The sequence below is a fragment of the Salmo trutta genome, chromosome 20 (genome assembly GCF_901001165.1).
Source record: "Salmo trutta chromosome 20, fSalTru1.1, whole genome shotgun sequence".
Taxonomy (NCBI): domain Eukaryota; kingdom Metazoa; phylum Chordata; class Actinopteri; order Salmoniformes; family Salmonidae; genus Salmo; species Salmo trutta.
The window spans coordinates 26,653,420-26,669,362 of NC_042976.1; the positions used below are offsets into that span (position 1 = coordinate 26,653,420).

At 46.7% G+C, this 15,943-nt stretch overlaps 1 protein-coding gene across 2 annotated transcripts in view; it reads left to right on the plus strand.

The window, feature by feature from the left end:
- Positions 1–15,943, plus strand: part of LOC115155794 (immunoglobulin superfamily member 3) — a 97,273-nt gene that overhangs the window by 9,181 nt on the left and 72,149 nt on the right. The window contains exon 2 of one of the 2 annotated variants that reach the window (XM_029702747.1): positions 7,912–8,292. In XM_029702747.1, coding sequence (XP_029558607.1) covers positions 7,912–8,292 — 381 coding nt within the window. The remainder of the gene's footprint in view (positions 1–7,911; positions 8,293–15,943) is intronic. The other variant, XM_029702748.1, reaches the window with a different exon arrangement.

Consider the following 15,943-nt stretch of genomic DNA (forward strand, 5'->3'; position numbering starts at 1 on the left):
TAATCCACCCAGTTTCCCTCCATCAAAATGCATACAAAATGAATCCCAAACGTTACTAATAAACTTTTCCAAACAAGTCAAACAACATTTATAATCAAACCTTAGGTACCCTAATACGTCAATAAATGATAACAATTCTCCGTCTTAAATTGTATTGTCTTTACTGGAGAAAAATACCAAAGAACGCACTCTCTTCCACGCGCTTGGAAACATCACAGCCAAAATGGGAGCCACCTAGAAAAACTACAATTTCTGGCTAATTTTTCCAAAAACCAGCATGCAACTCTTTCTAAAGACTGTTGACATCTAGTGGAAGCCCTAGGAACTGCAATCTGGGAGGATTTCGCCTTATAATAAAAGTGACAGCCATTGAAAACAGTGGTAGACTGAATTATTTTTTTGGGGGGGGATGGTTTGTCCTCGGGGTTTCGCCTGCCATATCAGTTCTGTTATACTCACAGACATAATTTTAACAGTTTTAGAAACTTTTGAGTTTTCTGTCCAAATCTACCAATTATATGCATATCCTAGCTTCTGGGCCTGAGTAACAGGCAGTTTACTTTGGGCACGCTTTTCATCCAGACGTGAAAATACTGCCCCCTACCCAAGAGAGGCTAAAGTATATACATTTTACCCAAAGCTATTAGCTGTCTGACACACTTGGGAGAGTTTCTTTGGCAAGTAGGGAATGTTCCCTGGCAGGCGGAAATTAGTGCCAGACCCTGATAGACATTATTATTATTACCACTCTGATGGATGATCAATTATTTTACATTTGAGTCATTTAGCAGGCGCTCTTATCTAGAGTGACTTACAGTAGTGAGCGCATACAGTTTCATATTGGTCCCCTGTGGGAATCCAACCCACAACCCTGGTATAGCAAGCGCCATGCTCTGCCAACTGAGCCACACAGGACCAGTTCAATTCAGAGTCCTATAAAGGCTAAAGATGTGACCTCTCCCTTACTCTGACTCATACTGTATGTAGTGTGTGTCTGTCTGTTATACTGGCTCTGAGAGAGAGAGGTCTGTCTGTTATACTGGCTCAGAGAGAGAGGTCTGTCTGTTATACTGGCTCAGAGAGAGAGGTCTGTCTGTTATACTGGCTCTGAGAGAGGGAGGTCTGTCTGTCTGTCTGTTATACTGGCTCTGAGAGAGGGAGGTCTGTCTGTCTGTCTGTCTTATACTGGCTCTGAGAGAGAGGTCTGTCTGTCTGTCTGTCATAATGGCTCTGAGAGAGGTCTGTGTCTGTTATAATGGCTCTGAGAGAGAGGTCTGTCTGTTATAATGGCTCAGAGAGAGGTCTGTCTGTCTGTCATAATGGCTCTGAGAGAGGTCTGTGTCTGTTATAATGGCTCTGAGAGAGTGGTCTGTCTGTCTGTTATAATGGCTCTGAGAGAGAGGTCTGTCTGTTATAATGGCTCTGAGAGAGAGGCCTGTCTGTCATAATGGCTCTGAGAGAGAGAGGTCTGTCTGTCTGTTATAATGGCTCTGAGAGAGAGGTCTGTCTGTTATACTGGCTCTGAGAGAGAGGTCTGTCTGTCTGGTATACTGGCTCTGAGAGAGAGGTCTGTCTGTCTCTTATATTGGCTCTGAGAGAGAGGTCTGTCTTATACTGGCTCTGAGAGAGGTCTGTCTGTCTGTCTGTTATAATGGCTCTGAGAGAGAGGTCTGTCTGTCTGTTATAATGGCTCTGAGAGAGAGGTCTGTCTGTCTGTTATACTGGCTCTGAGAGAGAGGTCTGTCTGTTATAATGGCTCTGAGAGAGAGGTCTGTCTGTCTGTTATAATGGCTCTGAGAGAGAGAGGGAGGTCTGTATGTCTGTTATACTGGCTCTGAGAGAGAGGTCTGTTATAATGGCTCTGAGAGAGGGAGGTCTGTTTGTTATACTGGCTCTGAGAGGTCTGTTTGTTATACTGGCTCTGAGAGAGCGGTCTGTCTGTTATACTGGCTCAGAGAGAGGTCTGTCTGTTATACTGGCTCTGAGAGGGAGGTCTGTCTGTTATACTGGCTCTGAGAGGGAGGTCTGTCTGTTATACTGGCTCTGAGAGAGAGGTCTGTCTGTTATACTGGCTCTGAGAGAGAGGTCTGTCTGTTATACTGGCTCTGAGAGAGAGGTCTGTCTGTTATACTGGCTCTGAGAGAGAGAGGTCTGTCTGTTATACTGGCTCTGAGAGAGAGGTCTGTCTGTCTGTCTGTTATAATGGCTCAGAGAGAGGTCTGTCTGTTAGACCTCTCTCTCAGAGCCAGTATGTCTGTTATAATGGCTCTGAGAGAGGTCTGTCTGTCTGTCGGTCTGTCTGTCGGTCTGTCGGTCGGTCGGTCGTAATGGGTGTTAATAAAGGGTCATGATGTTAAGGGATTCCATAGGGAGAGATTTAACCCGAGTAGAGCGGGAAAACACACACGCAGTGAAGCATACTCATTGTGTGTCAGTGTGCCTCCATCATGTAGCACCGGTTTGTGTCAAGAACTGCAACGTTGCTGGGTTTTTCACACTCAACAGTTTCCCATGTGTATCAAGAATGGTCCACCAATCAAAAGGACATCCGGATGACTTGTCACAACTGTGGGAAGTATTGGAATCAACATGCTATCGACACCTTGTAGAGTCCATACCAAGACGAATTCAGGCTGTTCCAAATGTTTTGAATACTCAGTGTACATCTACAATTGTCTTTCTCAAAAAAATGAACACTCACTCAAGTAATGGAATACTAATAAAGATATTATATTCCCATCCGTAAGGCTGAGCCCATTTATTCATTGAATCTATATTCATAATCTATCCAGTTTTCAGTGCCTCCAGTTGCCTTACCGCCACACTTCTTCTTACCCCTCAAAGTAGTGTGTTTGGTGGAGGAGTTGAGACAGGACTGGGACTGTGTTCTCCTCTACTCTGTAGTATGGCCCATATGGAGGAGCCAGCTGTGTGTGTGACAGAAATAGATCCACCTGGGCATTGGACCAGCCAGGCAGCGTTGGCATGTGCAGCGCTCAGCCCTTAGCATCCTGGGTATAATGAGGAATGAAGGGGGAGGGAGAGGTAACAGGACTGTCTTATGCCTCCACTGATGCCAGCAGGATGACAAAAGATGGATGGCTTCAAATATGATAAGCTGTACCGTGTGTTTGTGTGTAACTCCCACCTTAGCAGGTGTGTGTAATTATCCTGTGAGGGTTGGAGTAAGCTGGTGGTGTGAGTGCTAACAGTACAGTGCTGTGAGATGATGCTGTTTTCCAGCCACAAATGATTGGATTAGTGTTTACCCCCCCCTTCCACTTAGCATAATCCTCTTTACAGCTTTCTCTTTTGTGTGTGTGTGTGTGTGTGTGTGTGTGCATAAGTTGTTGTTCATGCCAAATGCTTCCAAGTCCATTCCTCTATGACCCGCGCTGAACAGCAGTTTAAAACGGCTCTGAGGTCAGATTGAATGTTTTTAGTGACATTGACTGCCTGCCTGCCTTTGCCTGACCCGAGGGGCTGAGGTGGCGACGACGTTACAGTGAGAGACCAACAGTGGGCTGTTGGTGGTAGAGAAAGAGCTATAAAAGGCTTGTAAGTGAACGCTACCAGTCCCGGGGCAGCGAGTGATAAAGACAGTGCAGCCAGAGGTGAAGAGGTAGCCAGATGGAGGGTATAGAGGGATTAGTTTGTAGGGATAGAGTGATCAGTTAGAGGTCTGGAGGGTTTGGTATGTAGTTGTCAGCCTCTCAAAACAGCCTGCAGAGTGCTGTGTTGCTTTGAAGTCTCACAGAGCCTCTTAAATCCTGCCTGAAAAGATGCAGAGAACCGCGAGGCACCGAGGAGAGACAGGAATTTACTCAGAGAGAGGAAGGGAGACGGGAGAATGGAGGGAGCGAGAAAGTGTAGAGGGGGAGAGGCTGGGTGTATGAGGAGAGGGTGATGAGAGACGGGAGAAGGAGAGAGAGCCTGACAGAAAGAAACGGAGAGTGAGAGGTGGGGGAGGGGAATAATAGTTTCAGTGCTCATACAATATGAGCAGTAGCAGCCTAATCATGTGGTGAGTAATGTATTGTTGGCAGTAATACTGGACCAGGGCAGCAGTAACATGAGCATCAGGGAATACAGCGCCGTGACTCTGAGCTCTATGTGGTCAGACTGAATGGCGCCCTGGTTACTAATGGTCTGGTATTATGTTAATATCTTCTCTTACTGACAAGACAACAAAACCACAGAGAGTGGACGAGCGAGGACAGAAAGCGAGTGGACGAGCGAGGACCGAAAGCGAGTGGACGAGCGAGGACCGAAAGCGAGTGGACGAGAGCGAGGACCGAAAGCGAGTGGACGAGAGCGAGGACCGAAAGCGAGTGGACGAGAGCGAGGACCGAAAGCGAGTGGACGAGAGCGAGGACCGAGAGCGAGTGGACGAGAGCGAGGACCGAGAGCGAGTGGACGAGAGCGAGGACCGAGAGCGAGTGGACGAGAGCGAGGACCGAGAGCGAGTGGACGAGAGCGAGGACCGAGAGCGAGTGGACGAGAGCGAGGACCGAGAGCGAGTGGACGAGAGCGAGTGGACGAGAGCGAGGACCGAGAGCGAGTGGACGAGAGCGAGGACCGAGAGCGAGTGGACGAGAGCGAGGACCGAGAGCGAGTGGACGAGAGCGAGTGGACGAGAGCGAGTGGACGAGAGCGAGGACCGAGAGCGAGTGGACGAGAGCGAGTGGAACGAGAGCGAGTGGACCGAGAGCGAGTGGAACGAGGAGCGAGTGACCGAGAGCGAGATGGACGAGAGCGAGTGGACCGAGAAGCGAGTGGAGCCGAGAGCGGTAGGGAACCGAGAGCGATGACCGAGAGCCGAGTGGCAACGAGAGCGGGACGACCGAGAGCGAGTGGACGAGAGCGAGGACCGAGAGCGAGTGGAACGAGAGCGGATGGACCGAGAGCGAAGTGGACGAGAGCGAGTGGACCGAGAGCGAGTGGACGAAGCGAGACGAGAGCGAGTGGAAGAGGAGCGAGGACCGCAGAGCGAGAGTGGACAGAGAGCGAAGGACCCGAGAGCGAGGTGGACAGAGCGAGGACCGAGAGCGAGGGACCGAAAGCGAGTGACCGAGATAGCGAGTGACAGAAAGCGAGTGGACCGAGAGGCGAGGACCTGAGAAGCGAGTGGACAGAGCGAGTGACCGAGAGCGAGTGGACGAGTAGCGAGGACCGAGAGCGAGTGGACCAGGAGCGGATGTACCGAGAGCGAGGTGGACGAGAGCGAGGACCGAGAGCGAGTGGACGAGAGCGAGGACCGAGAGCGAGTGGACGAGAGCGAGGACCGAGAGCGAGTGGACGAGAGCGAGGACCGAGAGCGAGGACCGAGAGCGAGTGGACGAGAGCGAGTGGACGAGAGCGAGTGGACGAGAGCGAGGACCGAGAGCGAGTGGACGAGAGCGAGTGGACGAGAGCGAGTGGACGAGAGCGAGGACCGAGAGCGAGTGGACGAGCGAGGACCGAAAGCGAGTGGACGAAAGCGAGGACCGAAAGCGAGTGGACGAAAGCGAGTGGACGAGCGAGGGGACGAAAGCGAGTGGAAGGGAACTGATAAATGTAGGACGATGACAACAACAACCTCCCAATATCAAACCAGTGAGGTATTCCACACATTAAATATCACACATTTAGTGCAGATAAAAACATCAGTATTTTGGCAAGATTGCTATTTTCCTGGAGGCCTCTCTCTTCTCTTCTCTTTATCCCCCTGAGACGTTTTAGTGTGTTTAACTGTCCTGCCTGTGAGTTCATGGCCAGTTCTATCTTATTGTGGTCCATTGGAGAAGTGAAGCCTCGGAGTGATTCATTTGTATAATTTTTTTGTTCTGAAACGCTGTTCTTATTGAATTGAAATCCCTTTCAACTAAGGCAGCCAAAAACAAATCAGAGATTTGTAACGCTTTTATGAGCTCATGAGCAAAATGTGCCTCAAAATGGGAAAAAGACGAAGGACCACAAAACAAAACCAAGAAGGATCTAAATAATATGAGGAAAAAGACAATCTTACTCTCACACTATAGCGCACACACACAACGTTTTCTCTCGTTTTGTCGACTCGCTGAGCACAGTGTGCATGCATGTTAATCTTTCAACTAGATCATATTTTACGCACGCATGCGCAGACACACACACCTGATCACCAACAACTATGAGACAGCTTATAGGGAGGACGTCAGAGACCTGGCAGTGTGGTTCCAGGACAACAACCTCTCCCTCAATGTGAGTAAGACAAAGGAGCTGATCGTGGACTACAGGAAAAGGTGGGCCGAACAGGCCCCAATTAACATCGACGGGGCTGTAGTGGAGTGGGTAGAGAGTTTCAAGTTCCTTCTTGTCCACATCACCAACAAACTATCATGGTTCAAACACACCAACAAATTTGTGAAGAGGGCACGACAACACCTTTTGCCCCTCAGGAGACTGAAAAGACTTGGCATGGGTCCCCAGATCCTCTAAGTTCTACAGCTCCACCATTGAGAGCATCACCGCCTGGTATGGCAACTGCTCGCCATCCGACCGTAAGGCACTACAGAGGGTAGTGTGTACGGCCCAGTACATCACTGGGGCCAAGCTTCCAGCCATCCAGGACCTCTATACTAGGTGATGTCTGAGGAAGACCTAAAAAATGGTCAAAGACTCCAGCCATCCTAGTCATAGACTGTTCTCTCTGCTACCGCACGGCAAGCGGTACCAGAGCGCCAAAAGGCTTCATAACAGCTTCTACCCCCAAGCCATAAGACTGCTGAACAATTAATCAAATGCCCCCCCCCCAACCCATTGTTTTTACACTGCTGCTTCTCGCGGTTTATTATCTATACATAGTCACTTTAGCCCTACCTACATGTACAAATTACCTCGACTAACCTGTACCCCCTGTATATAGCCTTGTAATTGTTATTTTTGTGTTTTATTTAATAAAGATTTTCTTAACTCTATTTCTTCAACTGCATTGTTGGTTAAGGGATTGTAAGTAAGCATTTTCCTGAAAGGTCTACACCTGTTGTATTCAGCACATGTGACAAATAATAAAAAGTAACACAATAAAATAACAATAACGAGGCTATATACAGGGGTACAAATACAATTTTATTTTACACACACACACACACACACACACACACAGTCAGTCATAACAGTGAATGAAAAATGGGGAATGGGAGAGAAAGTTACTGCGAGAGAGTGATCAACAAGGAATAGAGGATGTTGGAAGTTTAAATCAGAAAAATGAACGTACTTTATTGTGCCTCTGTGAGGTCTCTGTGAAAGACGCGCACACACACAGCTGTGTTCTGCAGTTCGTCATGTAGACAGGAAGCAGTGTCTAGTCCTCTTCTGTTTGGGATTGGTGTGTGCCTGCATGCTTTTGCCTGTGCTGCGGTGTATTGTCTGCTCTTTTTTCAAATGTATGTTCTTTTTAATGGAGTCTGTGTGTACTGTGATCTCCCTCAGCTGAAACTGACCACAGGTGTTTCAACTGACATAGATTTCCTCCACCAAGAACTAAAATAACAACCTTGCATGACCCCTGTCCCGTGTGTGTGTGTGTGTGTGTGTGTGTGTGTGTGTGTGTGTGGTGAGCATGAGCCAGTCCCGTGTGTGTGTGTGTGGTGAGCATGAGCCAGTTTCATGGCTCCTGGTCACAGTATTTTAACAGCCTGACACTGACCTCATATTTCATAAATCCCCACTGTCTCTCTCTCTGTGTGTGTGTGTGTGTGTGTGTGTGAGTGTGAGAGACACTACACGGCTGTTTCTTCAGGACACTGAGTGGACATGTCATGTTGACTCTGTTCCTCTTGGGAGAGTGCTGGAGCTAAAGCTCCCAGGATGCTAAATGTTTTAACAGCAGTTTTGTAACCAATGTTCTTTGCGTCTCTCCCTCTTCCCCCCCCCCCCACCTCTCTCCCTCAGCAGGCGTGAGCGTGGCCCAGAGGGTAGTGACCGTTCAGAGTGGACCGCTGGTACGGACGGAGGGCAGTCACGTGACCATCTGGTGCAACGTGACCGGCTACAAGGAGGGTGTGGAGCAGGACTTTGAGTGGTCCATGTACCTGACCTCGGTGCCCGACCGCGAGATCCGCATCGTGAGCACGGCCCAGTCCAACTATGCGTACGCGGTGTACGCCCAGAGGGTCAACAGTAAGGAGATCTGGGTAGAGAGGCTGACCAGGGACTCAGCCCTGCTCCACATCACCAAGGTCCAGGCCAGAGACCAGGGGCTGTTTGAGTGTTACACCCCCAACACAGACGGACAGTACCTCGGCTCCTACAGTGCCCGCACCAACCTCACCGGTGAGTCCATGTTACAACACAATACAACAAGGATGTCCCAAATGGCACCCTTTCCTCTGTATAGTCTACCACTTTTAACCTGGGCCTACATGGATGCATAAACACTAGGATGTCTACTAGAGGTCGACCGATTAATCGGAATGGCCGATTAATTAGGGTATTTTTGGATACCGATTTGGCCGATTTAAAAATAAAAATAAATAAATAAAAAGTTTTTAAAATGTATTTATCATTTATTTTTATTTTTTTACACCTTTTATTTAACTAGGCAAGTCAGTTAAGAACACATTCTTATTTTCAATGACGGCCTAGGAACGGTGGGTTAACTGCCTTGTTCAGGGACAGAATGACAGATTTTTACCTTGTCAGCTCAGGGATTCAATCTTGCAACCTTACGGTTAACTAGTCCAACGCTCTAACCACCTGCCTTACATTGCAATCCACGAGGAGCCTGCCTGTTATGCGACTGCAGTAAGAAGCCAAGGTAAGTTGCTAGCCAGCATTAAACTTATCTTATAAAAAACAATCCATCAATCATAATCACTAGTTAACTACACATGGTTGATGATAGTAATAGTTTATCTAGCATGTCCTGCGTTGCATATAATCGATGCGCATTCGCGAAAAAGGACTGTTGTTGATCCAACGTGTACCTAACCATAAACATCAATGCCTTTCTTAAAATCAATACACAAGTATATATTTTTAAACCTGCATATTTAGTTAATATTGCCTGCTAACATTCATTTCTTTTAACTAGGGAAATTGTGTCACTTCTCTTGCAACAGAGTCAGGGTATATGCAGCAGTTTGGGCTGCCTGGTTCGTTGCGAACTGTGTGAAGACTATTTCTTCCTAACAAAGACAGCCAACTTTGCCAAACGGGGGATGATTTAACAAAAGCGCATTTGCGAAAAAAGCCCAATCGTTGCACGACTGTACCTAACCATAAACATCAATGCCTTTCTTAAAATCAATACACAGAAGTATATATTTTTTTAACCTGCATATTTGGCTAAAGGAAATCCAGATTAGCAGGCAATATTAACCAGGTGAAATTGTGTCACTTCTCTTGCGTTCATTGCATGCAGAGTCAGGGTATATGCAACAGTTTGGGCCGCCTGGCTCGTTGCGAACTAATTTGCCAGAATTTTACGTAATTATGACATAACATTGAAGGTTGTGCAATGTAACAGGAATATTTAGACTTATGGATGCCACCCGTTAGATAAAATACGGAATGGTTCCGTATTTCACTGAAAGAATAAACGTTTTGTTTTCGAGATGATAGTTTCCGGATTCGACCATATTAATGACCTAAGGCTCGTATTTCTGTGTGTTATTATGTTTTAATTAAGTCTATGATTTGATAGAGCAGTCTGACTGAGCGATGGTAGGCACCAGCAGGCTCGTAAGCATTCATTCAAACAGCACTTTCGTGCGTTTTGTCAGCAGCTTCAAGCATTGCGCTGTTTATGACTTCAAACCTATCAACTCCCGAGATTAGGCTGGTGGAACCGATGTGAAATGGCTAGCTAGTTAGCGGGGTGCGCGCTAATAGCGTTTCAAACGTCACTCGCTCTGAGACTTGGAGTAGTTGTTCCCCTTGCTCTGCATGGGTAGCGCTGCTTCGAGGGGGGGGGGGGGGCTGTTGTCGATGTGTTCCTAGTTCGAGCCCAGGTCGGCGCGGGGAGAGGGACGGAAGCTATACTGTTACACTGGCAATACTAAAGTGCCTATAAGAACATCCAATAGTCAAAGGTATATGAAATGCAAATTGTATAGAGAGAAATAGTCCTATAATTCCTATAATAACTACGACCTCAAACTTCTTACCTGGGAATATTGAAGACTCGTGTTAAAAGGAACCACCAGCTTTCATATGTTCTCATGTTCTGAGCAAGGAACTTAAACAGTAGCTTTCTTACATGGCACTTTTACTTTCTTCTCCAACACTTTGTTTTTGTATTTTATTTAAACCAAATTGAACATGTTTCATTATTTATTTGAGGCTAAATTGATTTTATTGATGTGTTATATTAAGTTAAAATAAGTGTTCATTGAGTATTGTTGTAATTGTCATTATTACAAATACATTCGAAAAAATTGGCCGATTTAATCGGTATCGGCTTTGTTTGGTCCTCCAATAATCGGTATCGGCTTTGTTTGGTCCTCCAATAATCGGTATCGGCGTTGAAAAATCGTAAATCGGTCGACCTCTGTCTACATATGATACAGTGGTCTCCAACCCTGGTGTTTGAAGCTACATGGTGTGGATGTTTTTGTTTTATCCAAGCACCAACGCATCTTATTCAACTAATCAATGTCTTGATTAGAAAGACTGTATTGTTGAACAGAAGCCTGCACATCCTGTGGCTCTCCCAGGACCAGGGTAGGTCCGTACATACAGGGTAGATACGTGCGTGCGTGTGTATATACAGGGTAGTTGAGGGTAGATCCGTACATACAGGGTAGATGAGGGTAGATGCGTGCGTGCGTGCGTGCGTGCGTGCGTGCGTACGTACAGGGTAGAGGCGTGCGTGCGTGCGTACGTACAGGGTAGAGGCGTGCGTGCGTGCGTACGTACAGGGTAGAGGCGTGCGTACGTACGTACAGGGTAGAGGCGTGCGTACGTACGTACAGGGTAGAGGCGTGCGTGCGTGCGTGCGTGCGTACAGGGTAGAGTCGTGCGTGCGTGCGTGCGTGCGTACGTACGTACGTACAGGGTAGAGGCGTGCGTGCGTGCGTACGTACGTACAGGGTAGAGGCGTGCGTGCGTGCGTGCGTACGTACGTACAGGGTAGAGGCGTGCGTGCGTGCGTACGTACGTACAGGGTAGAGGCGTACGTGCGTACGTACGTACAGGGTAGAGGCGTGCGTGCGTGCGTACGTACGTACAGGGTAGAGGCGTGCGTGCGTACGTGCGTACGTACGTACAGGGTAGAGGCGTGCGTACGTACGTACAGGGTAGAGGCGTGCGTGCGTGCGTACGTACGTACAGGGTAGAGGCGTGCGTGCGTGCGTACGTACGTACAGGGTAGAGGCGTGCGTGCGTACGTACGTACAGGGTAGAGGCGTGCGTGCGTACGTACGTACAGGGTAGAGGCGTGCGTGCGTGCGTACGTACAGGGTAGAGGCATGCGTACGTACAGGGTAGAGGCGTGCGTGCGTGTGTGCGTACGTACAGGGTAGATAGAGGGTAGATACGTACATTGCTCAGGGCAGTTAACCTCTCTTGGGTAGGGGGCAGTATTGTCACGTCCGGATGAAAAGTGTGCCCAAAGTAAACTGCCTGTTACTCAGGCCTAGAAGATAGGATATGCATTTAATTGGTAGATTGGGATAGAAAGCACTCTAAAGTTTCTAAAACTGTTAAAATGATGTCTGAGTATAACAGAACTGATATGGCAGGCGAAACCAAGGACAAACCATTCCCCCCCAAAAAATTCAGCCTAGCACTGTTTTCAATGGCTGTCACTTTTAAGGTGAAATCTTCCCAGATTGCAGTTCCTAGGGCTTCCACTAGATGTCAACAGTCTTTAGAAAGAGTTGCATGCTGGTTTTTGGAAAAATTAGCAAGGAATTGTAGTTTTTCTAGGTGGCTCCCATTTTGGCTGTAGTGTTTCCAAGCGCGTGGAAGAGAGCACGTTCTTTGGTATTTTTCTCCGGTAAAGACAATAACGATTCTCCATCTTAAATTTGATCGTTTATTGATGTATTAGGGTACCTAAGGTTTGATTATAAACGTCGTTTGACTTGTTTGGAAAAGTTTATTAGCAATGTTTGGGATTCATTTTGTATGCATTTTGATGGAGGGATACTGGGTGGATTATTGACTGAAGTGCGCCAGCTAAACTGAGTTTTTATGCATATGAAGGACATTATCGAACAAAAGGATTTGTGATGTATCTGGGACCTTTTGGAGTGCCAACAGAAGAAGACCATCAAATTTGGAAGACTTTGGAAGACCCATGTGTGACCAAGCTTCAACTTCCTGGCTGATGTCTTGAGATGTTACTTCAATATATCCACATAATTTTCCGTCCTCATGATGCCATCTATTTTGTGAAGTGCACCAGTCCCTCCTGCAGCAAAGTGCCCCCACAACATGATGCTGTCACCCCCCGTTCTTCACAGTTGGGATGGTGTTCTTCTGCTTGCAAGCCTCCACCTTTTACCTCCAAACATAACGATGGTCATTATGGCCAAAGAGTTATATTTTTGTTTCATCAAACCAGTGGACATTTCTCCAAAAAGTACGATCTTTGTCCCCATGTGCAGTTGCAAACCGTAGTCTGGCTTTTTTATGGCGGTTTTGGAGCAGAGGCTTCTTCCTTGCTGAGCGGCCTTTCAGGTTATATCGATATAGGACTTGTTTTACTGTGGATATAGATACTTTTGTACCTGTTTCCTCCGGCATCTTCACAAGGTCCTTTGCTGTTGTTTTGGGATTGATTTGCACTTTTTGCCCTAAAGTACGTTCATCTCTAGGAGACAGAACGCATCTCCTTCCTGAGCGGTATGACGGCTGCGTGGTCCCATGGTGTTTATACTTGCGTACTATTGTTTGTACAGATGAACGTGGTACCTTCAGGCATTTGGAAATTGCTCCCAATGATGAACCAGACTTGTGGAGGTCTACAATTTTTTTTCTGATGTCTTGGCTGATTTTATTTTTGATTTTCCCATGATGTCAAGCAAAGAGGCACTGAGTTTGGAGGTAGGCCTTGAAATACATCCACAGGTGCACCTCCAATTGACTCAGATGATGTCAATTAGCCAATCAGAAGCTTGTAAAGCCATGACATCATTTTCTGGAATTTTCCAAGCTGTTTAAAGGCACAGTCAACTTAGTGTATGTAAACTTCTGACCCACAGGAATTGTGATACAGTGAACTATAAGTGAAATAATCTGTCTGTAAACAATTGTTGGAAAAGTAGATGTCCTAATCCACTTGCCTAAACTATAGTTTGTTTACAAGAAATTTGTGGAGTGGTTGAAAAACCTGTTTTAATGACTCCAACCTAAGTGTATGTAAACATCCGGCTTCAACTCGGTGTGTGTGTGTGTGTGTGTGTGTGTGTGTATATAGATAATTAATTAGAAAACCATTTTGCAATTATTTTAGCACAGCTGAAAACTTTTGTGCTGATTTAAAGAAGCAATAAAACTGTCCTTTAGACTAGTTGAGTTTCTGGAGCACCAGCATTTGTGGGTTAAATTACAGGCTTAAAGGGCCAGAAACAAAGAACTTCTGAAACTCATCAGTCTATTCTTGTTATGAGAAATGATGGCTATTCCATGTGAGAAATTGTCAAGAAACTGAAGATCTCGTACAACGCTGTGTACTACTCCCTTCACAGAACAGCGCAAACTGGCTCTAACCAGAATAGAAAGAGGAGTGGGAGGCCCCAGTGCACAACTGAGCAAGAGGACAAGTCCATTAGAGTGTCTAGTTTGAGAAACAGACGCCTCACAAGTCCTCAACTGGCAGCTTCATTAAATAGTACCCGCAAAACACCAGTCTCAATGTCAACAGTGAAGAGGTGACTCCGGGATGCTGGCCTTCTAGGCAGAGTTCGTCTGTCCGGTGTCTGTGTTCTTTTGCCCATCTAATCTTTTCTTTGTATTGGCCAGTCTGAGATGTGGCTTTTTCTTTTCAACTCTGCCTAGAAGGCCAGCATCCCGGAGTCGCCTCCTCACTGTTGACATTGAGACTGGTGTTTTGCGGGTACTATTTACTATTCAAGAACATTGATAAGAGGGAACGGCCTACTGAAACATTGGGAGTATTAATGTTACAGTGACGTTTGTTGTTTATGGTGAAAATACTATTAAAACATTCTGCTGTAGGTCATTTTGTGTTTCTCTCCCTTCCAATTAAAGTATGCCTGAAACTCAATGCACTGCTTTTTAAATGGAAAAATCTTTCTTTAGGGCCAAATTTGAGCAAATTCAAAAATGGCGATTTAATAGCTATTTAACTAATGCCATTAAGTCTTTAAATGATTTGAATGGTTTGACAGCCCTAGTTAATAGTCGTACAGTATGGCAGTGTGAGAGTTGATAAATTGACCAGTGAAGTGTTGTCAGTGTGCCATTCTAGTTTTTAGTTTAGCACTCTGTTAGCCTCGTGTAGTAGACACACACCTGTAGTTACTCAGGATTTCATTCATTTCTGAGGGAAAGCGTGATGGAAAGAGATATTTGGTGGGGCCGGGGCACAAAGGCCCCTGTAGTAAATGTAGTATATTGGTGGCATTACAACAGTATGCACTCTGTTTTGAATGTGGGGCAAGGCTCAGGCGTAAAGCACTGCAAAATATTGTTGCTGGTGGCATACTGTATTTATAGACTGTGTGTGTATTTATGCGTGTTGAGGGACTGCGTTATGAGCCCCTCTCTGTGTCTAACCTCTTAACCCAGTTCCCCACAGTCAGGGGCATGTTTCAGGGGTCTTCTCCACTTCCCTCCATACCCTCATCCACCTCTCTCAGCAGCTGCACGCATCCGGACACTCAATAGCCTGTCCTTTCCCCACTCTCTCTCCCTCCTTCAATTCATCACACTCCTTAACTATCTCTCTCTCTTTGTGTTTCAGCGCTTTCTCTTTCTCTGTGTATCAGCTCTCTTTGTGTGTGTGTGTGTCAGCACTTTCTCTCTCTCTGTGTGTATCAGCTCTCTCTCTCTCTCTCTCTCTCTCTGTGTGTGTATCAGCTCTCTCTCTCTCTCTCTCTCTGTGTGTGTATCAGCTCTCTCTCTCTCTCTGTGTGTGTTTGTGTGTGTGTGTATCAGCTCTCTCTCTCTCTCTGTGTGTGTGTGTGTGTGTGTATCAGCTCTCTCTCTCTCTGTGTGTGTTTGTGTGTGTGTATCAGCTCTCTCTCTCTCTGTGTGTGTTTGTGTGTGTGTATCAGCTCTCTCTCTCTCTGTGTGTGTTTGTGTGTGTGTGTGTATCAGCTCTCTCTCTCTCTGTGTGTGTTTGTGTGTATCAGCTCTCTCTCTCTCTGTGTGTGTTTGTGTGTGTGTGTGTGTATCAGCTCTCTCTCTCTCTGTGTGTGTTTGTGTGTGTGTGTGTGTATCAGCTCTCTCTCTCTCTGTGTGTGTTTGTGTGTGTGTGTATCAGCTCTCTCTCTCTCTCTGTGTGTTTGTGTGTGTGTGTATCAGCTCTCTGTCTCCTCTCTCGTGTGTGTGTCAGTTCGCTCTCTCTCTCTCTCTCTCTGTGTGTGTGTGTGTATCAGCGCTTTGTCTCCTCTGCCTCCTCTGTCTCTGTGTATCAGCTCTCTCTCGCTCTCTCTCTCTCTGTGTATCAGCTCTTTGTCTCCTCTCTCTCTGTCTCCTCTCTGTTTCTGTCTCCTCTGTCTCTCTCTGTATCAGCTCTCTATTTGGGATTGAAGATGTTCTCATCTCGAAGCAGGAAGTGTGTGTCACAGGACAGGAGGGAAGCTGGCTATCTAATCAGAGTAGAGGAGGAAGTAGTGTGAGAGTGAATTAGTGGGGGGTGGAAATGGATAGGAGGAGAAACTGGGTGTAATCAGTGTGCTGAGTTACAGATGGTGACACACAGTGATCAATGTCCCCTCTGTCACAATGGGTTCTGTGAGAGTGATTTTTATAGATGTGGAACATTATACACTCTCTGTCCCCAGGGGAA